At 55.8% G+C, this 14,737-nt stretch overlaps 6 protein-coding genes across 6 annotated transcripts; 2 read left to right on the top strand and 4 right to left on the bottom strand.

Moving 5' to 3' along the window:
• Positions 1–569: 569 nt before the first annotated feature.
• Positions 570–1,928, top strand: IE81DRAFT_314819 (terpenoid cyclases/Protein prenyltransferase; the record flags this gene model as incomplete). The annotated part of the gene is made up of 4 exons (XM_025512516.1): positions 570–957; positions 1,040–1,404; positions 1,487–1,585; positions 1,662–1,928. The coding sequence occupies 4 exons, from the start codon at positions 570–572 to the stop codon at positions 1,926–1,928; spliced, it is 1,119 nt and encodes a 372-aa protein (XP_025368816.1).
• IE81DRAFT_324282 (hypothetical protein) lies at positions 1,825–3,409 on the bottom strand. Its single transcript, XM_025514193.1, has 3 exons — positions 2,971–3,409; positions 2,554–2,895; positions 1,825–2,484 (listed from the first exon to the last, which is right to left on the bottom strand). The coding sequence occupies exons 1-3, from the start codon at positions 3,371–3,373 to the stop codon at positions 2,105–2,107; spliced, it is 1,125 nt and encodes a 374-aa protein (XP_025368817.1). The 5' UTR covers positions 3,374–3,409; the 3' UTR covers positions 1,825–2,104.
• Positions 3,410–3,528: 119 nt separating this feature from the next.
• On the bottom strand, positions 3,529–6,335 carry IE81DRAFT_303307 (hypothetical protein). The gene is made up of 4 exons (XM_025512274.1): positions 5,685–6,335; positions 5,535–5,613; positions 5,098–5,467; positions 3,529–5,010 (listed from the first exon to the last, which is right to left on the bottom strand). Exons 1-4 carry the CDS (start codon positions 5,901–5,903, stop codon positions 3,975–3,977), a joined length of 1,704 nt encoding a protein of 567 aa, XP_025368818.1. The 5' UTR covers positions 5,904–6,335; the 3' UTR covers positions 3,529–3,974.
• A 337-nt stretch (positions 6,336–6,672) lies between these two features.
• IE81DRAFT_159710 (hypothetical protein) lies at positions 6,673–7,415 on the bottom strand. The gene has a single exon (XM_025510520.1). The coding sequence runs from the start codon at positions 7,083–7,085 to the stop codon at positions 6,705–6,707; it is 381 nt and encodes a 126-aa protein (XP_025368819.1). The 5' UTR covers positions 7,086–7,415; the 3' UTR covers positions 6,673–6,704.
• A 1,239-nt stretch (positions 7,416–8,654) lies between these two features.
• On the top strand, positions 8,655–10,273 carry IE81DRAFT_341914 (PQ loop repeat protein-like protein). The gene is made up of 7 exons (XM_025515672.1): positions 8,655–9,057; positions 9,133–9,164; positions 9,246–9,358; positions 9,418–9,569; positions 9,645–9,734; positions 9,803–9,986; positions 10,051–10,273. The coding sequence occupies exons 1-7, from the start codon at positions 9,004–9,006 to the stop codon at positions 10,257–10,259; spliced, it is 834 nt and encodes a 277-aa protein (XP_025368820.1). The 5' UTR covers positions 8,655–9,003; the 3' UTR covers positions 10,260–10,273.
• Positions 10,274–10,969: 696 nt separating this feature from the next.
• Positions 10,970–13,545, bottom strand: IE81DRAFT_324288 (hypothetical protein). Its single transcript, XM_025514194.1, has 3 exons — positions 12,211–13,545; positions 11,846–12,139; positions 10,970–11,768 (listed from the first exon to the last, which is right to left on the bottom strand). Exons 1-3 carry the CDS (start codon positions 13,103–13,105, stop codon positions 11,305–11,307), a joined length of 1,653 nt encoding a protein of 550 aa, XP_025368821.1. The 5' UTR covers positions 13,106–13,545; the 3' UTR covers positions 10,970–11,304.
• Positions 13,546–14,737: the final 1,192 nt, after the last annotated feature.

Here is a 14,737-nt window from a genome sequence, read left to right on the forward strand (position 1 = left end):
CCGAATCTGCAAGTGTACGCTGTCAATTCCGGCAGTGGACTGAGTCCAATTTCTGGGCGAGAAGATGAGGGCGACTCTGGAAGGACTGCAGTCTTTCTTGGTGACGTATCGGCTAGCGAGGGGCCATGACTCGAGATCCCTGCTGCAAAGCCAAGTCAGGACGCCCGTGCAAGCGCAGGCACTTATCTCGTGCGAGAACCCTCGTGCTTCGCAACTCGATTCAGGCTCATCCGACTCTCATGATCCGCTTCAAGCATGGCTCCATAAGCCTCTCGCACTCTGCAACTGGAGACTCACAACTGGGCTCTCGATTAGCTAGCTGCAGCTACTCATGACCGCTCGCATACCCTTCGACTTGACTGAATTGTGGATGAGAACCTATCAAACAAAACACGAGCCAAGTCCGGGGCCTCTACAGCAGCACGAAGTGTAAAAGCGATCCAGCGTGCCAAGTTCCTCCACATCAGCCTCCCGACCATCACATCTATTAAGCCAGCTGTTCGTAGCTCTTCCAGAACCTCGGCTGCACCGTGAAGGCATTAAATTCTCCCCACGGACCCAGAGCAAGTATGTCTGCGACGTCAGAGAGCTTCGCGGGCGCAGTGGCTGGTCCGAGCAAGCCTCCTCCATACCTGCAACGATCTCTTCACATCCGGTACATCGCCTCTCTTCACACACACACCTCCTCTCTTGCCTATCGGCTCACGACGCACCTGCGTCTGAACGCGATCTACTGGGCCCTGTGCACCTTGCACATTCTCGATGCTCCAGATGCTTTACCCAGGAACGAGCTGGTGCAATTCACTCTGAGCTGCTGGGATGAAGAGAGGGGAGCATTTGGCCCTCATCCGGGACACGACGCGCATATTCTCGCTAGTTTGAGCGCTGTACAGATACTCGCTCTTTGCGATGCCTTGCCTGATCTTGATGCTGAGAAGCGCGACCAGCTGATCAAGTGTGAGTGAGCGATTGAAGCTCTTTGAGCTCGCCTTGACGAGTTGCTCATCCCTAGTTTGCACATCTCTCTTGTGGTGAACAGTCATCACCTCGCTCCAAAATCCAAGCACAGGTGCATTCAGCGGTGATCACACATACCTCGAAGAAGACACGCGATTCCTCTATTGCAGCGTATCGGCCTTGTCGCTCTTGGGAGCTCTGCATCATCTCGACAAGCCTCTCACAATCCGTGCTGTGCTGGCAGTTCGCAACCACGACGGCGGATTTGGCACAGTGCCTGGGGCAGAGTCTCACGCGGGGCAAGCCTTTGTATGCATGGGAGCCTTGGCGATACTGGGGGGATTGGACGAATTAGACAAGAAGGCCAAGGACAAGACGGCCAGTTGGCTGGCCGAGCGGCAGCTAGAGAACGGAGGGCTGAATGGCAGGCCTCAAAAGCTCGAAGATGTGAGTGTTAGGCGGCGCGCACGCAGTTGGGCCCACTATGCTGCAGTCTGACAACGCGATGAGGACGACTCTCACCGCGCAGGTCTGCTACAGTTGGTGGGTCCTCACAGCTCTCTCCATCCTGCACAAGCTGCACTGGATCTCTCCTCCGAAGCTCTGCGATTTCATTCTATCTGCTCAGGTAAGTTGGCACACGACTTCACTCGTCGGGTCACGAAGCTTGACTCGCACTTCCTCACCAATCGCATCCTACTTAGGATCCCGACCACGGTGGGATCGCAGACAGGCCCGACAACGTAGCGGACGTCTTTCACACCTTCTTTGGCGTTGCCGGGCTGTCGCTGCTAGGCTATCGGTTAGACGACAATGCCAAAGATCAAAGTCACGAGTCAGCCGACGGTTTGAAAAATGCAGAGCCGGATGAATGCTCGTTGCTGCAGGAAATCGACCCAGTGTATGCGCTGCCCGCGCGCGTCACGAAGAAGTTAGGTCTGCAACTCGACTATCAAGCCCTTGGCAGATAGCACAAGTTTTATGAGAATAGCACGCATCACTTTCAATTGCTCGCCTGTCGTGTCCATAGCATTGGGACCGATTTGGACTTCGGCGCTCACTTCACGTGTCGAAGTGGTGATAAATCTGGAGCATTGCCTCATTGACGGTAGTCTTGTACACACTGAGTCAGGACCATCGAAAGTGCTCATCGCTTTCGCTGCTGTCCGCCCAGAATAGTGACGAGCCTGACGAAGATGTTGATAGCGTCCAACTCCAATCCGATGCTGTCTCGGAGAGGGTCGGCAGGGATCATTCCTGCTTGAGCCATCTGAGCTTTCCTGACAATCGACTGAGAGTCATAAATGAGGAAGAGTGAGAAGACACCAAGTCCTCCGTAGATCGACAAGGCTTCGGTCACTGCGAGAGCTCGGAAAGCCGTCGCTGGCAGAACGAGAGGCGCGATTGACGAGAGCGCCACGATGGACACACCAATGAGCAATGGCGTGCCGAGCCACAGGTACTGTCCATCCTTTGCGGTCATGCCGACCCAGCAGCACGATCCAACAATACCAGCGGTATAAAGAGCTGCGAAGCGTCGACGTGGATAGGTCAGTGGTTTGAACGTAGTCCGCTGATATGAAATAGTCGACTCACCAGCGCGAGAAAGCACTGCAGGCGCAAAGAAGAAGAGCGGAGAGAGCACGGCAGCTTGCGCAGCGTTGAAGAGCACGTAGCTGGCCATCTTTCCAGGGCTACCAGGTGGCAAAGTCTGAGCCCCGATCATGCCGCCGATGGAGCAAACCAGTCCGGCTCCCATGACCAGCCAAGGATTGGCGGCCATAAGAGATCGACTGGCTCCCATACGATGCAACAGGAAAGCACCGCCACCCGTCATTGCGAGACCTGTAGCTAGCCAGCCGAACGTGGAGTGGACGTAGTTGGAAACGAACTCGCTGAAGGGCGCGTCGCGTGTCTCTCGGTTCATTAGCCAGTGCACTGTGATGGGTGGCAAAAGGCGCTGCTTTATCAGCGTCATCAGGGCAACCATGATCAAGAAGTCATCAGACTTACCTGCTACTGCACCACCCACGATGAGACCGCCAGAGCTCAGAAGTCTAGCCCATGCTCCTGGCTCTCCCATGGATCGCGGACCGCTAGGAGCTTGATGGGGCAGCGAAAACGCTTTGATCTTGTCGCCTGCGCCACCCTGAGGTCTGAAAGGTGAGGTTCGAACACCGCGAATCTGCTGGCCGACGCTATTCGGTGAAGACAGTCTCACGCCTGAGTGCAGTCGCAAAAGTGACTGGGACGCTTGGGCTTTCTGTTGCTGGAACGCGTGCCTGAGGGGCGAGAAGGTAGAGTTCATTCGGACCGGCGCAGTGTACGCGGTCACTCCTTTGCTGGCAGCTGAAGAGCCCAGTGCCAGCGAGGTCTGAAGGGACCGCGCCAAACTCGCGAAGGAAGGTCGCAACATGTTGAGAATGTGATGTCGCGCTTGGATGATGGTGTTAGTAGTCATGAGTGTAAGCAAATATCAAGCCCTTCTGGCGATGTCTTGTACCCTGTCATCCTCATGCAGTGCTGACCCGCGACGCGTGCGCACGACCCATGGCATTTTCTAGAAGTGGAGGCAGAGGGCACGTGACATCATTGCAGTCGTGAGTGAAACAGCTAGGTGTTGAACAAGGCTTATGGGCTCGGCCACAACCCACCAAGAGTCACACAAGTCATGATGAGGTCTTCAAGCGTAAATAGCGTATCATAGTCGTATGCTCACCTCGAGAGGGCGAAGAGACCGGCGACAGGTGGGGAGAACATTCGGATCAAGCGCGCACGAGCAAATGACACTCAAACACAGGTCAAAGGTTGGACGTTTCGGTGTTCATTTGAACTCGTGGGGTCTTCAAATAGTACATGATGGAGAAGAGTCTAGGCGTTTATACGGCAGGCGCTGGAAAGGCAGCATCGGACAATCTTGTGGAAATGGAACATTAGAAATTGAGAGCGGTGATCGCAGGATCGGGTCGGAGTGGTATGCGTAGTCAAGAGCTGCCGACCGCGACGCTGCGTGACCTTTAGAGACCACCAGGAGCGCTGGCGCCAATAGGGATCTTGCGTCTGAGCTCCATGCCAAAGACGCCCACAAAGGCGAAGGCGCCGAGCACACCGACGATGATCCAGACGCGGCCGAGGGCGTGGTTGGCAGCGTCGAGCACTGCCGGTAGAATCTCTGCAGGTGTGGTCTCGCGGAAAGCGGAGATACCGTGGCGTAGGATGGATCCAGGGTCGGCTCCAGGGATCTCGTTGAGGTAAAGCTGGAACTTGTTTTGGAACACTGACTGCGCGACGGACACAAAGATCGTTCCACCAAGAGTCTGGAAGAAGATGACGATACCGCTGCCGAGCGCAATGTCTTGAGGAGCGAGTGCCGCAGAGGCTGCAATGAACGGCAGCATCCAACTCATGCCTGGACCGAAACCAGCCAAGAATTGGAGACCGACGTACTCCGAAAGGCTGGTGTCAACCTCGAAGACGGAAAGGATGCCACCGCCGATGGCCACCAGTGCGGTACCAACGATGAGGAAGGGGATGTAGTGACCGGTCTTGTTGACGACGCCGCCAATGACTGTAACTGCGAAGACGACAGCGACGATGAATGAAAGCATCTGGACACTTGCGCGAATGGCAGATGAGCCGCGAACGGCTTGGAAGTAGATGGGCAAGTAGTAGAGCTCGGTAAAGTATGCACCTGCGACACCAAAGTTGACAATGGTGCCGAAGCCGACCGTTCGCTGCTTGAACAGTCGGAAAGGAATTGTAGCCATCTCGCCCATGAACCACTGATCAACAAGGAAAGCGATGGCAATGACGACGAAGCCGACGATGAGACCGATGATCTTGGAGTCGCCCCATGCGTAGTCGACACCTCCCCATTGAAGCACGAGGAGGAGAGAAATGAGAGAACCGAGGATCAGGAAGCTGCCGAGCCAGTCGATCTCGGTGATGCGCTGAATGACCGTCTTCTCGTGCTTTGCCTTGGGCACCTGGAGGGCCAAGAGGACCGCGGGCCCAATAAGAGCGTAGAGGACCAAGTTGAGGTAGAAGCACCAACTGGGTACGAAAGCAGGAAATGGGAGAACGATGTTAGTTTTTGTCGCTTCATATGCATTCCCGCTCTTATCGCGCTCGCACACTCACCGCCAAGTAGCGTGCGAGGTGAGGGCACCACCGATGAGAGGTCCGATGGTCGCTCCGATGCCGTAGCTGGCGCCCATGAGACTGGTGAGCAAGGGACGTTGCCTCAAGGGAGCAATGATGTTCACGATGATCATACTACCGCTGTAACCACCAGCCAGACCAAGACCAGCAATGGCTCTGCCCACGATGAAAGTCTTGGAGTCCTTCGCAACCGCGCAGATGAGAGAACCAATCTCGAAGATGAAGAGCGCGGCTTGATAGGTGTTCTTGACGTCGAAGCTAGAGTACAATCTTCCGAAGAGAGGCTGGAATGCAGTAGATGTCAACAAATAAGCGGATCCGTACCATCCGACGTCGGTAAAACTTTGGACTGCAAAGTGTGAAACCTCAAGTCAGAAAAGCGCCTTGGTGAGGGGTCGTTCGTGTAAAAGACTCACATTGGTTGGTGATGATGGGCACAGCAGTCGAGACAATGGTTTGATCGAGTGCTACGAGGAAGACAGTCAGATTGACAGCCTAGAAATGACAAAGAGGAGTGGTCAGAGCGCGCTACAAAGGATGAGACAGGCACGCTCGTCACTACTCACGGTCATGATCAAGACAAGCCTGAGACCAGTCACGTAATTCGACTCGTCCTCAAGCGCAGGATCAGCTTTGGCAGCGATGGGGTTCTCTGCCATCTCGACGTCCTTCTCTTTGAGCTCATGGTTGCCGCCGTCACTAGAGTTGGAAGTGTGCGGTGGTCGCTCGGTATCGCTGACGGTGGAGGGCGCACCGCTGGCATTGTGCGCGAGTGTTTGAGACATGGCGAAAGGTGTTGCGGGTGGGATCAATCTTCGCCGAGGTGAGGGGAGGGGGCGTCCGACTTAGGTGGGATGACATGTGGGGGGTTTGGGATATCGGCGCTTAGACGGATCGTTTTAAAGGTTCGTCGACACATTCGTCAATCACACCGAGAGGATGCTGAGCAGCCGCATCGTCCCACACACAGCCAAGCAGATGCGCGGAAGGAAGCTGTATATCCGAGACAAGCGCTCACGGTGTAGCCGAGCAGATTCAACACCATTCTGCTAAGCTCCGGCACTGTCGCCAGCAGGTAGAGCAAGCACGATCCCTTGATTATCATCTTACGCTTTGGCTCCATGCATCAGCATTTTTGCATGATAGCGGCTGCAGACGGAGTCGCAAAGGACGCAAATGACTTTTTAGCCGTCAAGTATATGCCGACGGGAGGGATGACATCCAGCGATTCAGACTCGACTCGACTCGACTGTGACTCGTGAATCACATGTCGAGCACGGTCCGCTTTCTGCTGCTGCAGACTCGCGACTATTCATGCTGATGTTGCATGAAACGCATGCATGCACCGCGCGTATGCCAGAGCGATCCGTCACTCATCTGCTGCAGTCATGTCAGCCTCAAATCAGGATTCCGACGGGTTGAGAGCGCTGGTCTCGGGAACACGACGCGTGTCTCCGGCGTTCATGTTTCTCTTCCTTGGGCATTGATTGCTTTGCCGAAGAGCCGCTACGATTATTCTTGATTACACCTACTCTGTACCGGTACACGATCCAAATGGTCACATGCCCCATCATTCGCATATATGTTCACCATATCCTGCAAGGTCGAGACGTGCGATCACGACGGGAGTCTTCCTGAGCCTCTATTTCGTGCAGAGGCTGCCCTCTCTGGCCCACGGCTGGAGCACAGATGAGGGGTAAGCACCGCTCCTTTGACCGGCATATCACCGAAGCACGACATGTGGTGTACAACAGCATGTAATGACTCGCCACGCGAAGCCTGCATGACAGGCCGTCAGACGCAGAAACAAAACGCAAGGGATACAAGCCCAGTGCCCGCTGCTCGCATGAAAGGGTAGGCTGCTTCCGGTGTGAGCCTCGTCCAGGAGCAGCAGAAATAAGAAGCAAGGAGAGCCTTCCTAGCTTTGTGACCCCAGGGCTTGCTTGCTGCATACTCGTCCACAGCATCAGCTCCGATCGAGCGCACGTACAAGATAAAAGATGCGGACCGAAATCCTGTCAGAATGCAGGCACGCCGCCGCCGCGGCACTTCCATCTCGTCGGCTGTTGCGCGTGGTGTAGCTGAATCCGGCACGCCGCGGCTGTCACAACGAGGCTCATCACGCGTGGCTTACTCGAATGCTGACACCCCTTCGGGCCTAAGCGCGGGCTGACGCGGCAATTTGTGACTGCAACGCGGAGATAGCGCGAAATGCGGCCGAAGTCAAGAGCGACACACAACATCAGACTCACGACTTTTTAGATTCCACTCGCGACTCTCTCACTTGCGCGACTTGTGACTCGACTGTAATTTCCTCGTCTTGAATGGATCCGCAGACGTGGATCCCTGGTCATCACTTCTAAATTCATGGCGGTCGTCCATCAAGGGGCTCGCATCTTGGCGCATACAACAGAAGAAGGATAAGCAGGCGCAACACAGGTCCGGCAGTCCTCTGATGGTGCGCGCAGTGGATAGAAGCCAGCTTCGAGGCTGATGGAAGGGCCATGCTTACAGCGACGAGACTCGCGGTTAGGCCTCATAAGCTGGCATCAGCCTTTCATCAAGACAACGCCAGAGGCTTCGTCGATCCAATGCGGGTGCTCTGTGTAGCGCGCAAGGCTCGTCTAATTGAGCAATCTTGGCATCGCCGAAAACCCGTCGAGGCTTGAGGCAAAAGCTACTTCATTGTCGCCGTCAAGCTTCAAGGCTTACTCGCTGCGCAGTGAGCACGGATGCATGCGCTAGAGTAATCGCGATCGCAGGTGCCAGCTTGGGCGGGAGACACGTTTGGTCTGGCCGGGTGATCAGAGTGGCGAGAGAGTGACGGCTTACGTTTTGCTTTTACAACGGCGAGACGTCGTGCTACGTTAGTGGTCAACTCACCAGGCGCGCCCATTCTGTTTGCGCCAATCGTCGCTCGCATGTAAGCGTTGGCGACTTGGAGATTTGCGTAGGCTACGAGCGCATTTGCCATCTGATACGCAAGCTCGGGATCCATTACCCTTGCTATGCATGCGATGTCTTCGTGGCGTCTTTCTATCGCCACCCTGATGCGACATGGGCTGAAAGTCACGCACAATCATCACTGTTCGGAGCTTTGCTGCCCTTGGAGAGTGGGGATGAAGGATTGGAATCAATGACACGCCCCCCCTCCCCCCCCCCCCCCCCCCCCCCCCCCCCCCCCCCCCCCCCCCCCCCCTGGTGTCTTGGCCCCCCACCACGTGCAACATCGTGCAATCAGAACAGAAGTCCCAATCAAGATCTCGCACGCCAAATTGTGTGCCCTTCTTGCGCTGTTGACCGCGAGCCGCCAGCAAGTGTAAGTCCTGATGAGTATTTCTGGACCTATAGACCCGCCACTTTCGTGACTCGACTGAAATACGCTTCGTGGATGGAGCGGCTTTGTGTTCGTGGTTCAAAATACAAAGCCGACTACCGGCATCACGTGCACGATCGCCTAGCCAAGAAGACCGCGTGTACGGCAAGTACGTCCAGCAAGAGGTGCATATATGATAAGCCATTCACGTTCACGATGATTCAGGTTTATTTCGGTTGGATTCTTGATTCTTGATTCTTGATCGGTGATCGCCCCGTTCATGATTTTGAACAGAAGACAGCTGCGTCCAAACTCTCTTGCCAAGTATCGAGTCACATCTTTCCGACCACAAACTCACGCACACGCCTGCAGCATTCAGCTTGTGTAGCGCAGGCCAATCGCGATGTCGCCGAATCCCTGACTATCCTCGAGGGTGTTGTCGCTTTGCGACCTACACAAAGGCTCAAAAGCAGCACTTCGACCGGAACGATACAGAATCGAAAGCGTATCAAGACCAAGCTCGTCCTTCTCTTGCCTCGCCTGCGTCACCGGACTCTTTTGTGTGTGTCATGTCAGACTCCAGCAACGAAGTACTGGTCAACGTATTTGGCACTTTGGGCGCGGTGAGCAGTGCCAGGCATCACCTCGTCCGTACACTCAACCACTCACAGACATCGCTCGCCATTCTTTCATCACAGGTCCTCTGGTCTGTTCAGCTCCTGCCTCAAATGTGAGCAAGGCGCGCTTGGATGGCGTCTACCGAAATTTGTATGGACTCGTCATCTGATCGCTTGACTGCGAGTTTGCGCAGCTACCTCAATCATCGCCGGCGTCAAGTGCAGGGAGTCCAGCCATCCTTCATGATGCTATGGGCCGTCAGCGGGCTCGCGCTTGGCGTGCACAATGTGCTGGCCAATGTCAACAGTGCGTGTCCGCCGAATATTGGACGGAATGAGTGCTGACCGTGCGAGATCTTCGTACAGTTGCATTACAGGTTCAAGCTCAAATTCTAACCGCACTTTCCCTAAGTGTGTTGGTAGTCGAGACTAGCGCAGATAACAGGCTGCCCACCGCTCATCGCCCGGCTCCCCCATTCTTTGCAGTTACCTGGGCGCAAATCATGTACTTTGAACACGTGAGGCAGTATGTTCTTCTGCGCTTGCAAAGGCCTTCCCCCGAACTGACATATAGATGATGCCGGAACTCACAGCAATGGAGCAAGCTCCGCACATGTCTCATCACCTCCAGTCTTGCATTCGCCTTTGCCGGAGTCGAAGCAGCGCTCATTGCAGGATTGAGGGTCAGTCCCGATCACCCGGATGCAATGCCTCACTCTCACACAAACTTCATTCGCCTTCCGCCTGACAGTATGGCCTGACGCAGGGACCTCCTCGCTGGTTCCTCACCTTTATGGCCATCCTCGCAGCAGTAGGTCTGGCACTCGGCGTCCTGCGAGAATATGTGGACATTCTCCGCACGCAGTCGACCCAAGATCTCAGTCTCATCTTCGTCTACCTAGATGCGGGGGGAGATTTGACGAGCTTGATCAGCGGTGCGTTGGCACGTCGAGAGCATGCGCAGTGTACAAGGCGGCTCATCTCCGCTTGACCGCACAGTTGCGCTAGCATCGCCCTTGTCCATCGAGTCCATTGTGATTTACGCATCGGAGCTTTTGCTGTGGATAGGCATCATGATCTTGGCAGTGTGGTTCGGGCCTATGAAGAGGTGGAGACATCGGAAGGCAACAAAGTCTCACAGCGTGAATATCGGCATCGAACAGCATGTAGAAGATGCAGAGACCACACAAGCAGCAGAATTGACATGAATGAGTGCTGGCCCTATATTCTTGATTACGAGTCGCCGATTATACCGCGGCGACTATGACCATGGCAGAAGTGAACCATTTGCTGCGCCCAGTGATTGATGCGGTCCCGGCCGCTAGGAAATTTGAAACCATGATACATGAGTCACAGCTATTATATAGTGCCAGGCATTTCATCAGCCATCAATGCAGAGCGGCAGTCCGATCCGCACTCGATTTGGGCGCATGCACCAATCATGCCATCAATCCCCCGACCCTGCCGTTCGCTGTATATGAGTCAAGATTGTCTTTGGGGCTGCTTCTCGTCTAACCACACAATCACACAATCCCTTACGCCCAGCTTGTATGGAAGGGATTCGGCATTCGCAGTCCATGAGTAGGCCAATCCGAGGCTCTGCTGCGTGCGCCAACGAATGCCATGATTGTCATCGCATCAGTAGAGTCTGTTGAGTATTGCGATCACGCCCCAACTCTTCGAAGCAGATGAACAGAAGTGCACAGTAGAAGAAGCTTGTGCCTGTGCCACGTCTCAAAGCAACGCGCCCAGTGAATGGCCCGGCCGCTGCGCTACTGTCACTTGTTGGCAAGCTAGCGTTAGTGTTGGTGAGGTAAGGCTTGCCCGGCTAGAAGTAGCGTCATGCGGGCTGTCGCGCCGAGCAAGCATGGTATGAGCTCAAAAGATACGTGTATAGCGCTGTTCCCACGATTGTGCTCTCTTGTCACAAGCATTGCAATTGCTGGGTACGATGCGGAGACAGTCTTCCAAGAGGGGTGAGACCTCAAATAAGCATGATGTTACATGAAGAGGAACTGTAAAGGACGGCGAGGTTCTGGTTTTGAAGCAGCAAGCGAACGCGGCATGATGGAAAGGATTGAAGGTGTATTGTGGACGTGAAACGGTAAATGGGCATAGGGACACCTTCGGAATGAAGCGCAAGATTCAGATGAGCTTGCGCGAGGAGGCTGAGCCTGCTAAGGTGTTCCATTGAGAGATTCAAGGAGCAGCGCAGCGCGAGGTGAGGGCATTTGCTTCAGATTGAGGAGCGTGCTAGATGCTGCCACGGTGTGCCATGAGGTAGGCACCCAAGCCACCTTGGGGTCCAGGACCGACAGGATGGCCATGTTGATGCTGCTGTTGGTGGTGCACTGCTGTCCCAGCGCTGCTGTAGGGTCTTCCGCTCGGATCTAAAGGGGCAGATTGAGCCGCATAAGGTGCACCGCTCACAGCTCCGTTCGAAGGCGGGCTCATGAAAGCACTGCCGGCGTGAGGTGCGCTGTAGCGCGGCTGGTGGCCACTGATGCTGCCCATGGAAGAGCCGCTTGGTGCACCTTGGTAGGTCAAGCCGCTTCCCGACGGGTAGACATGCTGCATAGATCCTGGAGCGCCGGAAAATCCAGCAGAAGGGACTCCTCCGCGCAGTAGATCGTCGCCGTGAGTCGGAACTGCGGCTTGACGACGTGACTCTTCCTCACGCTTCCCTTTTCTCCACGCTTTGCGCATCTCTTTGAACTCTGCGGGCGGGAAAAGATGATGTCGGGATCAAACTTTTGAGATGGCCTCCTTCCTCAACCTGTGACTAGGTACTCACCTCCTGGAGTGCGCTTGGCGCCGTGCTTTTGCATCGCGACATGAGCGTTGAGATGATTTAAGGTTCCGTAGCTCTTGGCACACCCGGGGAAGCTGCAATTGTAAAGACGCTCAATCTCATCATATCTCCTACGGGGGCGCTTCTTGTGATTGCTGCCATGGCCACCTGGACCTCCCGCGCTCTCATCGCCGCCAACCATGTACGAAAAGATTTTCCCGCCGCCGCTCGTGGGCGAGCCTTCGTTCATGGATGAGACGGAGCTGATGGACGCGCGCGGACCGCGGTTGTAGTTGGCTGGAGCCGGAGGTAGAGGAAATCAGCATGCGTTATCGATGCACCTGCGCTGCAAAGGTAGAGTGACTTACAAGGGATCGCCCCAGTCCAACCCTGTGGTCCCAGGCCGAAAGGTCCGCCAAACATGCCGTCGGCGGTATGAGGGCGGGCAGATCCGCTCGCGTTGCCCCACGCGGCCATATCACCCGCGTGCGGCGGTGCGCCCATACTAGAAAAGCTTGCGGATCCGCTGACTGGAGCAGTGGCAGTGGGAGCGGGGTGCGAGTAGTGGTGAGACATGACGGGGCCCGAGATGGATGCCCGGTGGAGCATGTGAGCAGGAGGCTGTTGATAATAGCCGTGAGTAGATCCGCCATGTGAGGATCCAGGAGGCGGAGGGGTCATCACCCCGGCACTCGAGGCAGGGCCAGATTGATATTGGCTCGAGGTGTGATGAACAGCTGAGCCGTGGCCATTGCTATAGTCATGGGAGGCACTGATCGTAGCCGCGCTGCCATCGCTGGGATTCATGATGTGCGAATCAAATGAAGTAGGCTCAGCATCATAGCTGCCACCTGCATGACTTCCATTGCCATGGTAGCGAGCGGTTCCGTCGTGTGCACTGCCGTCGAGCGCTTGTGCTAAAGGAGGCAGATGTTGACCTCGAGATCCATCGTACGAAGTAGAGCCGTAGTAGCCAGCGTGTGAGTTCTCATCGTCTGGCGAGGTGTGTCCGCGCTGAGCCACACTAGCGTCGGAAAAGGAGTGGCCTGGCAGATGGCTGGCGCCATTGCTGCTGTATTCACCCGGAGGAGCTCCATATCCGGGAGCGTTATGCGAGTAGTCCGCTCCGCCGAGGTTGGGGTCGAGCTGGTCATGATCGTAAGGTGCATACCCCGCTGACGCTGGGGGCAGAGGTTCGGCGAAGCCAGAATCCGCTCCTCCCTCGACCTTGCCCATAGGTCTGCGACGAGTGATGCGTGACATGTCGATGAGCTCGACGCGAAATGAACAGTGATTGTTGTGTGGCTGGTGAAGATGACAGCTGCTATGCTGTCTGGTGAGGTATCCGAAGACGCCACGGTCTATCGAGCCGTTGACGCGAAGATGATCCGCTCTGCGCACGCGTCGCGAGAGCGCTAAGTTAGCGGCAAATGACCTGATTAGATGGGCGGCGCTGCTTCTCACGCAGGCGATTCCGCTAAGGATGCCGTCGCGAGAGTCTTGAGTTTGCCTGGTGCTCGTGCGCTTTAAGGAGGCTTGCGTCGAGGGAGATCACCGTGAACGCGAGTGAATGATGCTCGTGTATGCTAGATGCTTGTGTGGTGTGCGCACCGTGGTGATAGGGTTGGATGTAGAGTCTGACGAGATGGGACGATGAAGTGGGCTGAGTGAGGTGTGCCAGTCCAGGCTCTACTTCGCGGTGGATGCGGTCGATTCCGGACAAGCTAGGGCGTCAGTCACACTACTCACACAAGGCACGCTAAATCGACGAGCAAGACGCAGCAGCACGCAGACCGCGCTAATTCCAACTCGCCGCTAGCCCACAGCGTGGCAGGAAGAACGCAGGCAGATCATCTGCGTTGCTTAGCGCGTCTGGTGAGGTGAGGTGATGGGTCGGGCCAGCAGCAGCAGCACGCAGTTACGCAGTGCCCAGGTCTTGAAAGATACCGAACAACGACTGCGGGACGCGAGCATGTGTGTGTCGCGAGGTGAGGCGCGATGCAGATGAGCCCCTCATGCAGCACCCATGACTCGCTTCCATGTACATTTGCAGAGCCGTCGAAGATCTGCAGCTCTGGTCCTGCACTCGCCCTGCTGTGACTCGCACAACTACAGTACTCTTGACTCTGTGATTGCTGCAGGCTTTTGTCCCGGCCAAGGCATCCAGTCAGTTTTACGAACGGCAGCGCAAGACTGACAACATGCAAGCGGGCGGACAGAGTGCAGGCAGATGAAGGTGCATCGCAGCACGTTCATGGCTCAGCTTGCATGCTCCAGGTTTATAGAGCTCGTGGGGGCATCAGACCTGTTCTGACGCTCTTGACTTCAAACCTTGTCAACTTGTGCCTGTCGAATGCTGCCACAGTGCAGCGGCAACTTGGCCGGGGCATATCCCCCCCCCCCCCCCCCCCCCCCCCCCCCTCACGAGCAGTCATGAGCATTCACGATTTGGCCCTTCACATTTCGCAGCGCTCCTTTCCTCCGACGCATTGTGGGCAGCCACGGCGAGAGGACAGTCAGGGTCACAGTGCAGTGTGAACGGCTCTCGTACGTGCTGAAGTTGTGAGTCAGTCATGCATCTGTGCGGGACGCGGGAGGCGGAAGCAGATTATTCTGCGTGCTTGTCCAGAACGGACGCGCCCGGCCTGAGTGCGTGCAGGCTGGGGTTCACGCGGGAGAGAGAGCCTCGTAGCTGTGCCGCGAACACCACGCACGACCTCGCGCGACCTTCTGTCTCAGCGCCTGGCCAAGCCATGTGTCTCATCGCGTCTGCATTTCCATACAGCTGGCGCGTTGCAATCGTTCGCAATTAGTGATTTCACGCTCGTCGGGAGCTGAAATCAGAGAGTTCACATCAATTTCATGCAGCCCTTTGTCTTGTAGGTGAAGATAGCA

The sequence above is a fragment of the Ceraceosorus guamensis genome, assembly GCF_003144195.1.
Source record: "Ceraceosorus guamensis strain MCA 4658 unplaced genomic scaffold IE81scaffold_39, whole genome shotgun sequence".
Lineage (NCBI taxonomy): Eukaryota > Fungi > Basidiomycota > Exobasidiomycetes > Ceraceosorales > Ceraceosoraceae > Ceraceosorus > Ceraceosorus guamensis.